The 16166-nt window shown below is 43.4% G+C and overlaps 1 protein-coding gene across 5 annotated transcripts in view; it reads right to left on the reverse strand.

The window, feature by feature from the left end:
• The window catches only part of LOC116830156 (cohesin subunit SA-2-like), a 104721-nt gene that overhangs the window by 83460 nt on the left and 5095 nt on the right, over nt 1–16166 (reverse strand). For 3 of the 5 annotated variants that reach the window (XM_032789436.2, XM_075060795.1, XM_032789442.2), the window contains 4 exons: nt 10971–11116; nt 5495–5579; nt 4461–4610; nt 1291–1387 (listed from right to left, as the gene is read on the reverse strand). In XM_032789436.2, the coding sequence (XP_032645327.1) occupies nt 1291–1387; nt 4461–4610; nt 5495–5579; nt 10971–11020 (382 nt within the window). In that variant the 5' untranslated portion in view covers nt 11021–11116. Of the gene's footprint in view, nt 1–593; nt 763–1290; nt 1388–4460; nt 4611–5494; nt 5580–10970; nt 11117–14281; nt 14370–16166 lie in introns of those variants that run through there. The other 2 variants (XM_032789437.2, XM_032789443.2) reach the window with 2 other exon arrangements.

The raw sequence follows: 16166 nt of genomic DNA on the forward strand, positions 1-16166 counted from the left end.
GCCATTATATGCATATAATGCTCAATAAAGTTAAGGGGACTTGTGTGCCCAAAGGCTGAAGAATTTGTCCATCATTAATCTTGATATGACTAGAGCCTGTTAAAGCAAACAATCTGCTTCTGTATAAGTGATCTATTATAAAGGTAATTTCTGTCCAGAGGAAACTGTCCAGCAAAAGGATATGCCTATTGTGACACTCTGTATCTCGGGATAACACCTTGCACCCCCATGTCCATCCTTATAATATGATTGTGTGGTATCCAATGCTAAGTTTCTCATGTTGGGTGTCTTCAGAAGGCTCATGATGCACTAAGCATTGTTGTTATAGTAATGTTATGTTACAGGTTGTAATTTCATGTATGTAGTTATGAGGCTGAAAAGGTGTCCTCATGGCTTAAAACAAGCCCAGGCAAAACTCTCTAGGAAAAAAGGGGCAGTTCACACCTCATCTGGGCATGTATGGGACAAAACCAGCCCAGCCTCACAGGAACAAAGGACACTGGCCTAGGCAGCAAAAAAGGATCTGTTGAACTCTTGAGTGAATCACCCCCGTTCCCTTGGTCAGTCAGAGACTACGATGAGGTAATGCTCACCTGACCCTGAAAGGAGGAGCAAAGCCAAGAGGGAAGAAAGAACATGATAAAAGGGAGAGACATTTGCCATGCTCTTCCTCTCTCTTCCACCTCCATCTACAGACACCACCAGCAAACGATTGAAGCGTTGATCAAAGGGGAGAGTCTGGCTGAAGGGCAACCAGCCAGCCTGTGGTGAGAAGCATCTAAGTTTGTAAGGGCACTGAAAGTGTTAAGATCAGTTTATAATGTGTTTTGCTTTTATTTCATTTGACCAAATCTGACTTCTTGCTCTTTGACTTATAATTACTTAAAATCTATCTTTTGTAGTTAATACATTTGTTTGTTTATTCTATCTGAAGCTGTGCATTTGGTTTGAAGCATGTCAGAGACTCCCCTGGAGATAACAAGCCAGGTGCACATCAATTTATTTGTTAAATTGGCAAACTCATAAGCTTGCACCGTCCAGCAGGCGTAACTGGACACTGCAAGATGGAAATGCCTAGGGTTGTGTCTGGGACCGGAGATATTGGCTAGTGTCATTCAGTTGTACAATCCAAGCAGCTTACATACCAGAGGCTGTGCGTGAACAGCCCAGGAGTGGGGGGTCTCACAGCAGAGCAGGGTAAGGCTGGCTCCCAGAGTCAATGAGTGACCTAGCAGATCACCGGTCCAGATAACACCAGGGGAACATCACACCTATATGATACTGAATTACCTTGACAGCCTGAGCACTGAATGTAGAAGTTGATCAGATCTAGAAGTGCCACATCTCGATCTTGGATATAAGCTTCAACCCAGTCATCCACCACAGACTAAAACAGATTACAGAAGGAAAAAAAAAAAAAAAAACAGTGATCAAAGGCTAAACAAGGTGTGATATGCTCCAGCCTGGGAAATTCTTAATATAGTATGTCTTACACTATTCTGTCACTAATAGTTATAAAAAATAGATATCCAGAATAAGTTGTCCACCATTTGGTTATAGCCACAACATTATGTGTGCACGCAACTCCTTCTGAAGCAAAGTAAACTGTTAGAACAGTATTCCCAGAACTGCACACACCCCTATATGCCAGGCTAGAACAAACTCAGCCTACGCTAGAACAAAACAAAACAGATGCTCTCAAAACAATAAAACCCCCAATATTTATATCGAAATTCTTTCTCAGAGTTTCATAAACAAAAGAAAATAAAAAGGGCAGTTGGGTACCATCACTAATCAATATCATAAATATTTTACAAGATTCATATCAAACAAAAATGGTTACCAAAATGGATTTGAGAAGTTTACATATACTGTATCAGCCATTAGAGACAGGATATACTATAAACACTGGTATTAAAGAAAAACCATCAGCTTTAAAAAAAAAATACTTCTATCTAAAGTTTGCCACCTGCTGTTGTTACAGACAGCACCTAAGATGACTTGAACTGAAAGAGATGAGGGAAAAAAGTTTTACTTTTATTTAATTTCATTCATTCCAAGGCCAGAAGGGACCACTGTGACCATCTAGTCTGACCTCCTGTGTAACATAGGACATAAAACTTTCCCAAAATAATACCTTTTGAACTAGCGCTGACCTTAAAATAAACCCAATCTTGATTTTAAAATTGCCAGTGATGGAGAATCCACCATCACCATTGCTAAATTCTTCCAGTGGTTAAATTATTCCCACTGGTATGAATGACAATGAAGAGTCACTGGGCTAGGGAGAGTGAGAATGATGCTTTAGCCTGGTGGTGAGGACTCTTACTTAGGATGTGGAAGACTCAAGTCCAAACCCTATTCCTGGGACTGCATTCAGTGAAACAACTTCAACAGAAGAGACTGAGACCCCCTTCCACACAGCTCTATGGGTAGGGCCCTGTAGCGAGGGAGCCCCCCTCCCCCACGCTCCTGAAGGGAATAGGCCAGAAAAACTGTGGCCCCGGGTGGAGGCCCTGCCGCCTATCCCCGCCCCCCGGAAATCCAGGGGCGGGACCAGAAGTCCAGGGCCCCCCGCCACCTGTCCCCGCCCCCAGGAAGTCAAGGGGTGGGACAGGAAGCACAAAAGCCCGGACCCAGCCCTCAGTTAGGGGGAGGCTGCCAGAAAAGGCAGACGCTAAGGCCTGAGCTCCCGCTGGGCCCGGCTTACCCCGCGCCCGGTATCCGGAGGGGTACTGGCCTGACCTTCCCTGGGGCCAGTACCCAGAGCAGCCGGCGGAGCCCTCTGACACTCGGCCTGTGGAGGACTGGACCGGACCGCCCGACCCCCGGTACCTGGAGGACTGGACCGGACCGTCCAAACCCCAGTACCTAGAGGAGTGGACTGGACCTCCCGCCGCCGAGCCTGCTGAGGAACTCATGGTTTGGGACCCCCAAGACGACGCCGGTGAAGGGCAGGTACCCAGTGAGGGGGAGGTTGGGAGTGGCCCGGGGGCAGCCGACTCCCGTCTGGCTGCAGACTCACTGAGCCCATGTCAGTGTGTTTCGGTCAGGATCCCCCACTGACTGTCAGCGGCGTTGATCGCTGCTAGGGCCCCGGGCTGGAACGCAATGGAGTGGGAGGGCCGGCGTTCCCCCTGCCACCCCTTTAAGGGTGGCAGACTTCCCCCTCCCTTTGCCTAAGGAGACCATCTACCGTGGTTGCCTTCCCTGCTCAGCCCCTGCTGAAGGGCCTGGGCTCAGACTGTGCGTTGCCCCGCCTTGCCCAAGGGCCTGGGCTCAATTGTATACTGTGGCCTGGTTTGCTCAGCCCAACCGGAAGGCCAGAGCGTGGTGAGCCAGCGCGGCTCGGCTCCCCTCCCCTCCCTGAAGGAGGGTTGAGCCCCGGTCACACTCTGCTACAGGCCCTGACCTGAGAGATGGGAGATCTAGGTTCAAATCCATTCTCCAAATCAGATGGGGAGAAACTGAACCCTGGTCTCTTACATGAGTGACATAAACACTGGGCTGAAAGTTACAAGGAAAGTAGCACCACCACCTTCTCACCCCATTTTGTGAATCTAGACCTCTAAGAAAAAGCTACAAACATGTCTTTCGATCCAAAATGGACTTTTTTTTGATTTGCCAAAAAAATTTCACAATTTTCAGATTTAGTTAAACCCAAACCAAATTTTTTTTCAATTTTTTTCTAAGGTCAGTGAACAGAATGTAGTTTAGTTGCCCAGCTCTAAATGTAAATTTAAAAAGTGGTGACCCTAAAGCCCTGATTCTGCAACACAATTAACCTGTGTGGACCCTATGCCTGAAGTCGCCCACTGAAGTTAATGAGGCTCTTCATGGGAACAGAGGTTCACTTTCACAAAGCCCCTTGAAAGACTCGGGCCTACAGTCCAGAATATATATTAAATAAAAAGGGTGTGGGGGAAGCACTTCTTTGATTTCATAAGGATTTCTATAGCACAGAAGAAACTTACTGACTATACAGGGAAACTGACTACTTACAAAACACTGTCAAACGGGGAGGGCAGGGGAAATAGTAGCCAGGATTTCCTAAAAGGGATGCCTAAAGTTAGTCTCTTACAGTCACATTTAGGCACTTAAGAAGCTTGGTTTTCAAAAGCCCTGAGCTCCTAATAGCTTCCACTGAAGCCAATGGGAACCATTAGGTTTTGAAAAAGCAGATGCCTTTTTAAGTGTTTAAATATTGCTTCTGGGGCCTGGCTTTAGGCACCTTTTGTCTGGAAATCCCTGCCCAAGTTTTCTCACTCACTTCTTTCACAATTACAGTAATCATGTTACTTGTAAGTCTAGTAGTCAAAAAAAATTTCAGACAAGTGTCATTTTTCAAGTTGACTGGATAACAAAGACTCAACAGATTTCAAAATTAAACCAGAAATTCTTCAGATGTTTTTCCCCTCCCAGCAGGTAGAATGTCAATTCAGTCCAGGAACTGAAAGTACCTGCATTGCCCTCTTGCCCATGCTGACCACTTCAAACAATGTAACTGCTTCAACCACTTCTCCATTCTGCGGCTGGCTTGGCCTTCTCCTGCTCCTGGAAGAATTTCTTCGTATGCGTGCACACTGTTCTTGGACCTTCCTTTTCCCTCTCTAAAACCATTCAAGAGAAGATGTGTAACCATAAGACAAGTAATGGCCATCCACACAAATGCAGGCTCCCTAGATGTACAGGATTCTGTCCTCTAGCCATATGCGCCTGTTACTCCCATTACAACATTTTCCCAGGATTTCACAGAAGATATGTGTAAATGTTGTCTGACTGCCAGTGTACGGTGAACAGACAGCAAGTGTGAAAAATCGGAAAGGGGGGGGGGAAATATGTGCCTACAGAAGAAAATGCCCCAAATATCAGGACTGCCCCTATAAAATAGGGACATCTGGTCACCCTATGCCAGTGGCAAGGAACTATCAAGTAGGGCAGTATGGGTATGGGATAAAGAAGAGGATATGCCAGGTGAAGATTCCTTTTGCAAGAACATCCTTAAGTAGGAGAGTGTAACTGGTAAGCAGCTGCCAAGTGGTTGCCTCTGAAAGGGCATGGGGCAACAATGATAGTTATTTCTGAATGGGGGGTTGGTAAACAAACATGGAGACTTGCCTATTTGCTTGCAGGATAAGCACTGCATTGAGATTAATGTCAGCTGCACGTACTGTGCATTTAAGGAAGCTTACATCCCAAAGAGGGTTGCCAAGCCTGCATGATTGTCCTGGACTCTTCAGGAATTAATCTTTAATTAAAGATTATGTCATCTGATGAAACCTCCAGGAATATGTCCAACCACAGTTGGCAATCCTAATCCCAAAGTGACCTGATTGTGAATCCTGATGCCAACAGAATTTTGGATCAAACTAGCCAGGGAACGAGAGGTGAGAGGCTCTTTATCCCCATTGTCAATGCCATGCAATATCCCATCCACTTTTCTCTTATTCAGTGTAACAGGCTACCAATTTGTATAATGAAAGCATGAACTCACTGGGGTTTGCAAGTTGCCATTCCTCAGACAGCTGCCACTCTGTACAGTGGACTCAGGCACAGTCTCATCATGGATAGCATTTTCTCTAGAGCACAATAAACAGAAAATATTGAAGGGTATATAGGACTTCTCCTGTGAACAAACTGATCTGCACCCAAATAACAGATTTTCAATGTCTCCACAATAGGCCAAGTGGCTTTCAGAGCTCAGGAAGTTAAATATTAAGGGGTCAACATTTAGGAGGAAGATAAAGCATACTGATGGCCTATTTTACCTCTGCATAATCCTCACGTTGGATTTTGAAGCTGTTTGATTAATCTGCTATGAAATGACATCTTTTCTCAGCATTTTCCACACTGAACAATATGCTTTAGCAAAGGCCATTTCTAAGTTGTCTTAAATGAACTCATTGCCTACCAGCAGACAAGAAAAGATGGGAAAAAAGTTAATAGGTATGGTAACCACTTTTCATTCTATAATTATGCCTAATTTCATATTCACTATTAATCATAAAGAATAGGGAATCCAATTATTTTTCACAACTATCTACACAACAAAAAGGCGAACTAAGAAAAGTGACTACTTAATGGTGAACAACATTCATGGAGAGTATCACATCAGCGACACAGTCACTATCAGTGATATGTGACAAGAGGCCCATCAAAAGTATCTGAAATTTTAAAGATTCATGGATTTTTAAGGCCAGACAGGACAATTACATCATCTAGTCTAACTTCTTGTATAACATGGGCCACAGATTTTCATCCAGTTACTCCTGTATTAAGTGAAATAAAATACAACATTGAAGCTTACTGACTTATCAATTTCCTTAGAACCCTACGTGGGGCAATTTTGCTCCCTGCTTCTTCAACTAACTCTGCAGTCTGCAGAGCAAACCCCGGCAACTGCATAGAGGCAGTTGAAGAATTGAGGGTCCAGTGTATTTGATTGGTGATAATAAATGGCAGGTTTTGTTAAAACACTTAAATTTACTTCTTTGGACCTACTGGGCTGCTCAGTATCAGCAGAATTAGGACCTCAATAGCTGTCACATAGTTTAAGTATCATTCTGCATAACACCCAGATCCTACAAACATTTTTGCACGGGCTTAAGTGCGTAGCTACATTGGTTTCTATGTGAGGTCTCACCATACACCTCAAGCCCGATATAATGCGACCCAATATAACACAAATTTGGCTAGAACGCGGTAAAACAGCGCTCCGGGGGGGGCAGGGCTGCGCACTCCGACGGATCAAAGCAAGTTCTATATAACGTGGTTTCACCTATAACGCAGTAAGATTTTTTGGCTCCCAAGGACAGCGTTATATCGGGGTAGAGGTGTAGTAAAATTAAAAAATGTACATAAGCGTTTGAAGGATTGAGTGCTAAAACAGGAATCCAGGGTGAGTAAGATCTTAGGTAAATTTTATTAATTTAGAAGACGTTTGACTGTAGAGAGATGGATTAAATGTAATAGCTAAGTCAGGCAGCTACATGCAAGAATTATTAAATGTTTCTCTTTGATTTATTATTTTCTGAACTGCAGACAGTAAGTGGCTCAGTCAAATGCTGTTTAAACCATTCTAGTTCAAAACTGCAGAAGTTAAAAACCTAAATATACATTTAGCTTGTTCTTCCAGCACATGCTCTTTTCCTGATCCCAGACAGATCTTCCCAGACATTAATCTTTTGCAGTCCATTAACTAATTAAAAAGATTCAGGATAGTGTACTTTGTTTTGTTCTTCTATGTAATTAATTTCTCTCCCCCTTGGTTTTGAAGCTGGGTGTAACATTACATAGCTAGGCTAACACGTTCTTACTTGTGCTGTTTTACTAGAACACCACCACAGGGCACAGCCAATCACTTCACTACTTGCCCAACCCTACTGTCACAATTAAAATACTTGCTATAACGCTCACTACAATTTTGAACTCTTGCCCCCCAATTCTTCCCACATAATGTACATCAATATATTTGTACCATTCTATGGTACAAAGATGCTAGGCACATTTCACAGCTGCCATAATCAAATCCAGAAGTAATACAGTTCTTAAATTATGGGAAAGTAAAGATCTCATTGTAGGACAACTCAACCCAGGTCTTGTCTGAGCATGCAGATTACTACTTATAAGAACTGTTTAGTATTCAGTTCAACTAGAACTTAATATCATGCAGATCTTTCCCAGGCCCCTCACGGAAGCCTGAAAAGTGATCTACAAATAAGGCTTGTAAAGGTTTCTTTCCCCACTCTGAACTCTAGGGTACAGATGTGGAGACCTGCATGGACACTTTTAAGCCTAATTACTAGCTTAGCTTTGATATACTGCCACCACCCAGAATTTTAGTGTCTGGGGCACTCTTTGTTCCCCCAAAACTTCGTTCCCTCCCTGGGTTGCCCTGAGGGACTTCACCAATTCCCTGGTGAATACAGGTCCAAACCTCTTGGATCTTAAAACAAGGAGAAATTTACCATCCCCCTCCTTTCCCCCCACCAGTCCCTGGCGAGTCCAGATCCAATCCCCTTGAATCTTAAAACAAGGAAAAATCAATCAGGTTCTTAAAAAGAAAGCTTTTAATTAAAGAAAGAAAAAGGTCAAAATTATCTCTGTAAAATCAGGATGGAAAATGCTTTACAGAGTGATCAGATTCCTATAGACCAAAGGGACCCCCCTTAGCCTTAGGTTCAAAGTTACAGCAAACAGAGGTAAAATCCTTCCAGCAAAACAGAAACGTTTACAAGTTGAGGAAACAAAAATAAGACTAACACTCCTTGCCTGGCTAATTACTTACAAGTTTGAAACATGAGAGACTGATTCAGAAAGATTTGGAGAACCTGGATGTACGTCTGGTCTCTCTTAGTCCCAAGAGCGAACAACAACAACACAAAGAGCACAAACAAAACACTTTCCTCCACCAAGATTTGAAAGTATCTTGTATCCCTATTGGTCCTCTGGTCAGGTGTCAGCCAGGTTTACTGAGCTTCTTAACCCTTTACAGGTAAAAGTGACATTAACCCTTAACTGTCTGTTTATGACACGCCCCCTCAGACAGTGTGGAACCACACTGGGGGTGATTTCTTCCTAGAACTTTAGAATAAACAGATTAATAAAACACAAGCACCTATACATATACTACTAATTATGTAAAACTACAAGATTTTCCACATTTCAAGGACAATTTTTAACCAGCTGATTCTGGGAAACTTTCACGGGAGAGTGCATCAGCTACTATGTCAGAAGCTCCTGAAATGTGTTGAATTTCAAAATCAAAATCTTGGAGAGCTAAACTCCATTGAAGCAGTTTTTTGTTGTTTGCCTTGGCAGTATGAAGCCACTTTAGCGCAGCATGGTCAGTTTGTAGCTGGAAATACCGTCCCCAAACATATGGGCGTAGCTTTTCCATGGCATACACAATGGCATAGCATTCTTTTTCACTGATTGACCAGCAGCTTTCCTTCTCAGACAGTTTTTTGCTGAGAAACACGACAGGATGAAATTCTTGATCCGGTCTTTCCTACATTAAAACTGCTTCTACACCACGCTCTCGGATACATCTGTGGTTACTAGGAATGGTTTGTTAAAGTCTGGGGCCCTTAGCACAGGGTCAGACATGAGTGTTGCCTTAAGCTGGGTAAAGGCCTTCTGACACTTTATATCATGCAGATCTTTCCCAAGCCCCTCACAGAAGCCTGAAAGGTGATCTACAAATAAGGCTCTTATCGGAAAATCATCTCTGAATTCAATAGTGTTACACAAGGGATGAATTTGGCCAATGGCATTTACTTGACAAAAATGCCATAGGCCTTCCACTAACTAGGCCACGAGGAGCAGCCATGCAAAAAATACTGAAGCTCCAATATTTTAGATCACTTGAAATATTGGGTTGCCTCTGTTCCCACTGCACTGTGATGCCACAGAAAGCACCATTCTGCAACATAACCCCACCAACCTAGAAAGAGTCAGTAACGTCTCTTTGGGCATATTGCTCTGTTTTTTAAAAAATAATTTGACAAGAGCAAATTACATGTTGCATACTTTTCCTTCCGTCCTCCTTTCCATTATTTGTAGGGCTTCTATTTAGATTAGAAATTCTTTGGGGCAAGGACCCATTATCTTGTATGTACAATAGGCTCCTTACAGATCTCAACGCATTATACAAATGATAAATTTTAAAAACACATCCAAAAAACACACAAGGAGAGTCTTACATATGAGTCATATTAGGAGAGTACCGACTGACCACTGCAGAAGTCAGAAAGAATACACCTCAAGATGAGGTAGGAAAACACCCTCTCATTTAAACAGCAACAGTAAGTGTTCACCATCATACACCAGGTACGGATTGGTGTTAGTTCCAGAAAGATGATAGCCTATGTTCAAGCTCCTCTAATCTGTTTCCTGCCTTTCTTTATCCTTCAAGGAGGCCTGGAAAATCTCTCCCATTAAACACAATGCCAAGCAAATTCTTAAATACAGCATGAAGAACTCTGCATCCTGGAAGACTATGGGCTGGTCTACACTACGGGATAAAATCAATTTTAGATATGCAATTTCAGCTACGAGAATAGCGTAGCTGAAATCAAATATCTAAAATCGATTTACTCACCCGTCTTCACCGCGCGGGATCGATGTCCGCGGCTCGCCATGTCGATTCCGGAACTCCGTTGGGGTTGGTGGAGTTCCGGAATTGATATAAGCACGCTCAGGGATCGATATATCCCGTCTAGATTAGACGCGATATATCGATCTCAGAGCAATCGATTTTAACGCGCCGATACGGCGCGTAGTCTAGACATACCCTATGAAGCAACCAAAGGATGCTGATCTAGGTGAAGCCCTTTATCAGTGGTGAGAGAGGAGGGCATTCCTATTAGTGATCCTTTACTATGTGAGAAGGCTAAGAGCTTTAATCAAGCTTTAGGAGGAGATGCTGGTTGCTCCGCTAATCAGGCATGGCTCAGTCACTTTAAAAAGCATGACAACACCCAGCAACTAACAGTCACCAGGGAAAAGCTGTCTGCCGATTTGCGAGTTATTTCTGACTATCAAAAAAAAACTGCAAGATATCTTAGCCAAGCACAACTTGTCACCAGAATAAGTTTATAATTGTGATAAGACTGGCTTGTATTGGAAGATATTGCCATCAAAAACACTTAATACCAGAATGTAAAGATCTGTGCCTGGCTACAAGCAAAACAAAGAATGTTTAACAATCCTGGCCTGTGCTAATGTCAGTGGCACATACATGCTCCCATTAACTGTCATTGGTAAAGCAAAGAATCCATGTGCACTTAAAAATGCACTCATGGATGCTTTGCCTGTCATCTACAAATCACAGGGAAAAGTACGGATGGACAGTTCTTTGTTTCGTGATTTTTTTTTAAACTTTTGTATCAAGCATACTGAATGAAGAAAACATCCCACCAAAAGCTATCTTACTGCTGGACAACACACCCTGACAACAGAGGGCTTACCTCCCAAGATGACCCAATCTTCTGTTTTTTTCTCCTTCCAAACATAACATCTCTTGTGCAGCCTATGGACCAAGGAGTGCTGGAGAGTCTAAAATGGCACTATAAATGGCATCTTCTTAATCGACCACTGATATCTGATGAAGCATCTGAGAATGAAGACAACATGTTGCAGCACTGGGAAAAAAAAAAAATCAGTATCAAGAATGCTATATATAGGGTTGCAGAAGCCTGGAAAGACATCCCTGGGTCAAGTTTACAAAAATTGTGGAAAAATCTGTGGCCTGCAGTTATTGCTAACACATAGGACAGTGAACTTGCAGCTGCAACAGCAACATTAGCAGCTGAAGAAGAGAACAATGCATTTGTTGACCTCCTCCACAGACTTCCTGGCTGCACAGAAGTTGACAAAGATGATGTTACAGACTGGCTTGAAAATGATTGATGCTAATGACCCTGGCTATCAGTTACTGGATGATGCCAAAATCATGCAGACTGTACTCTACAGGCAGACAGAGATTACGAAGCTGAAGATTCTGCCAAGGAAGAACTGACAGAAAAAATTTCTCACTGCAATGCTGTAAGAGCAGGAAACCTCTTCCTTCCGTACTTGACACAACAGCCCGGTATCGACCCCACTGAACTGTGGTTAATGAAACGACTTTGTGATTGCACAATGAATAGAACCTCTCACCTAAAAAACACTGTAAAGAAGGGGGCTATATTTTAAGGCTTGAGTTTATCATTTCTGCATTTTTAAAAACTGGTGGTCTTCACTAGCAATAACTGCAGGCAGTAAATAAAGAAAGGAGCTATGTTTTAAAGCTTGGTCGTTATCATTTTTGCATTTTTTATAAATTGCACTGTTTGCGATGTTACGAGTAACCATGCAAAACAGAAATGGTACCTGGTGTAACATTAGACAGACTTTGTAGACGGTTCCTATAATGTTCAAGATTAATGACTAAAGAGTGTAAAAATGATCAATACAACTTGTTAAAAATTCATGTCAGTTTTCCTGTTAATAAATTAACAAAACATTGTAAGAACTAACAGTTTGTATATTCTGTTAAATAGATTAAAAGGGGGGTATGTTTTAATGCTTTTTCTGGCAGGGATCAGCTGGTTTAAAAACAACTCTGCATCTTAAAATAACGGTGTGAAAGCTCTTTGCCCATTCTCCTGATTATCTGATTTTTTGATTCTCTGATTTGGTCCTGGTCCCAATTGGATAGTTACATTTTGCTGTTAGTTTTTGTGTCTTTTGCTAGTTACTTCTAAATGGATTATCTCCTCTCAGATACACATGGGCAACCCCCATTGATTTCAATGAGGCTGCATAAGCGTAACTGTGGGCAGATTGTGGTATGACATATTATGAAAGTATAATATGTGCCATACCTTCTGAAGTGCCCACAATATCTATCATTCATTTCTACCTAGGCTTCTACTTCAGACAGGAATTTACTGGAAGGCAACACGACCTCAAATTCTTATCAAGGAGAGGTAGAGATGAGTAGTGCATCTCCAAGTTCCTGTAGAACCCAAATGAGATGACAGCACCCTGGAGAAGACCTGTTTTGGAGGTGGTGAGATAAGCAAGTAACTGATTAAAATTTAGGTTCAGCTTAGTGAAGATGGAAAAAAACACATAAGAATGGCACAAAAGTTCTTCTTCTGAATTTAAACAATTTTGCCTGTTTTAGTCTTGTTGTTTCATGTATCCATTCCCTATATATTCCTTGACTAAGGTTTGCAATGGTTTTAAATATTGTTACAAATCTAGTCTGCATTTTCTCTTACACAGCAATAGTGTTGCTTGTAATATGAAACAACCTAAGAACTGCCATATTGAGTCAAACCAGTGGTCCATCCATCCCAATATCCTGTCTCCAACAGTGGCCAGAGTCAGAGCTTCAGGTGGAATATCTAGAACAGGGTAATTTTGGAAAAAGCCTCCCGTCTTCCCCTCCCAACTTTTGGCAGTCAGATTTAGGCCACCCTGAGTATGAAGTCGTTGATGGATCTATCCTCCACAAACTTATCTAGTTCTTTTTTTAACTCAGTTATACTTTTGGCCATCTTAACATTCTATGGCAATGAATTCCATAGGTTAGCTGTGCTTTGTGTGAAAAAGTATTTTTCCTCTTGTTTGTATTGTATTTAATTCCTCTTCCTGTTTGTTCAGCACGGAGAGTTCACATAGCATCTTTCCTGCTGACCATGCTGGCTTCTCACAGCAAACACTCTCCCGCCTGAAGTACACCGGAGTTATTGGATCTGCTGAGTGTGTGAGGAGAGACGGCTTTGCAATCACAGCTCTGCTCCAGCCGTAGGGACTTTGATACCTATGGGCAGATTGCTCATGGCATGGAGGAGAAGGGGCATGAAAGGGACATGCAGCAGTGCCATGCTAAGATCAAGGAGCTGAGGCAGGTGTACCAGAAGGCAAAGGAGGCCAATTGTCGGTCTAGTGTATTGCCAAAGACATGCCATTTATTTAGAAGAAGCTGCATGCCATCCTCAGAGGTGACCCCACCTTCACCACCAAGACCCCCATGTATATGTAGGGGGCTGGACACAGCAGCCAGCAGGTTGAACCCCGAGGATGAAGTGGTGGATGATGAAGTGGAATTGAAAGAGGAGATGGGACAGGCAACTGGGACATCCATTGGCATGGAGAGCCAGGGCCTCTTTAACTTTGGAGGGGTCCAGCCAGTCTCAGCACTCCAGCTGTGGTGTGCATGGCACAGAAAAGGAAAGCTCCAGTAAGTATCCACTGTGCTTTGATACTGCAGGGAGACATGATTTAGCCCTCTGCTTTTTTTCCCCAGGGTAGAAGAGGGATAGAAATAACCAATACAACTTTTCTGGAGGTACTTTGCAATCCTCTGCTGAAGGTTCCTTAGGAGGGCACCCTTGTTTCTTCCCCCACAGTAGAAAAGCTGCTGCACCAATCAGCAATTACCTGTGCAGGCATCAAAGAAGCACACAGGCAAGCAGCATACAGACCCAGTATGTAATTCCATGCATGCAGGAGCTGCATCCTTGCATCACTGGTTACCCTTAAGAGTGAGATGTCAGCTGCTATCAACCCCAACTGTATAAAATGGTGCCAGTATTCATAATAGTGGCCCTAAGTGTTTGTACTGATACCCTGGTGAACCCCACTCTTTCTCCCAGCTTGCCCCTTCCCCCTACCTCAGGCCAAACTCATCATTACGGCTCTTCCCGTGCTGTGTACCTGCTAGGGGAAAGAAAGAAAGAAAGTGGTGTATCTAACTTGTATGAATCAAGGCTATGAGTGCACTCACAACAGTGCCTCTGTCTATCGTTTCTTTAGCTTTTGCAGATGCTCCCTTGAGGATCTCCTCCTGCATACTGGCTGAGCAGCTCTCTCTGCTAAGACAAACCAGGAGGAGTAAGGAAAACATTCAGGGAGCTGTTGCAATCATCTGATGCTACTTATAGCGAGCAGAGAGCATGGAGAGAGATTGAAAAACTGAAAATGGATAGCCAAGAGAGGAAACGGGCAGGAGCAGATGATACACCTTTCGGAAGACCAAACAGACATGCTGAGATCCCTGATTACACTGCAGACGGAACAAATGTGCTCGCCTCCTCCTGCAGCCTATATAGAACTTCCTTCCATTCCCTCCCCACACTCCACACACACATTCCTCGCATATTCCTTGGCTGTCACAGTACCCCATGCATTCCACCCTTTGGGACATGTTTCACAATGACAGCTGGACCTACACCCAGCTGTGAGAGCTTCATTTCTTCAGTATCATGTTCCTTGTGGAAAACAGAAATGTCTGTATAGCTCATGAATAAAAATGTACATATAAAAAGAAAATGAATATTTATTTGCCTGTAACACGTGGTGGTTGCTGCTGAAATTCATACACAGTGGCAATCAGTGCATTAGCAGACTACAATTAATGCACACACGGAAATCATTAAAAGGCTCATACTACAGTGAAAGAAAGCAATGCCTGGCTCAATACATTAAAGAAAAACATATTACTGGGGCCCCTTCTCAAAATGCTCCTGCAAAGTCTCCCTGATTCAAATAGCCCTCCCCCCTCTCCTGCTGAACCCCTCTAAGAGCTCTGGTATTTGGCTGCTCAAAACCAGCTGCCAGTTGATCTACCTCAATGTTCCACCCCTGTGGAAACTTTTCCCCCTTAGCTTCACAAATGTTATGCAGAACACAGCAGGCTGCTATGATCATGTGTATTTTCCTGAGGTCTAAGCTACCAAAAAGGCAGCACCAGTGACCCTTTAATCTGCCAAAGGCACATTCAACAGCCATTCTGCACCTGCTGAGCATGTTGTTGAAGCGCTCCTTGCTGCAATCAAGGCTTCATGAGCCATTGGAAAGAAGAGGTAAGCTAGGTCTCCCAGGATCACAACTGGCATTTCCACATCCCCAATTGGAATCATCTGGTCTGGAAAGAAAGTTCCTGCTTTCAGCTTTCTACATAGGCCAGCATTCCTGAAGATGTGTGCACCATGCATCTTCCCTGATCCGCTGCGCTGATGTCAGTGAAATGACCTAGGTGACCCACCAACGCTTGCAATACCATAGGAAAGTAACCCTTTCTGTTAATATACTCCATCACAAGGTGGTCTAGGGCCAAAATGGGGATGTGTGTGTCATCTATCACCCCACCACAGTTAGAGAATCCCATTGATGCAAAGCCATCCACTATTTCCTGCACATTGCCCAGAATCACAGTCTTTCATAGCAGGAGACGATTAATGACCCTGCACACTTGCATGACTGCAACACCTCCGGTGGATTTTCCAACTCCAAATTGATTCGTGACTGATCAGTAGCAGTCTGGAGTTGCCAGCTTCCACACAGCAATCACCACTCACTTCTCCACCCTGAGGGCAGCTCTCATTTTAGCGTCCCTGTGCCAGAGGACAGGGGTGAGCTCTGCACACAGTTCCAGGAAGGTGGCTTTGTGCATCTGAAAGTTCTGCAGCCGCTGCTTGTCATAGACTCATAGGTCAGAAGGGACCAATATGATCATCTAATCTGACCTCCTGCACAAAGCAGGTCACAGAACCCTACCCATCCACTTCTATAACAAACCCCTAACCTATGTCCGAGTTATTGAAGTCTTCAAATTGTGGTTTGAAGACCTCAAGCTGCAGAGAATCCACCAGCAAGTGACCCATGCCCCA

The sequence above is a fragment of the Chelonoidis abingdonii genome, chromosome 1 (assembly GCF_003597395.2).
Source record: "Chelonoidis abingdonii isolate Lonesome George chromosome 1, CheloAbing_2.0, whole genome shotgun sequence".
Classification (NCBI taxonomy): Eukaryota; Metazoa; Chordata; order Testudines; family Testudinidae; genus Chelonoidis; species Chelonoidis abingdonii.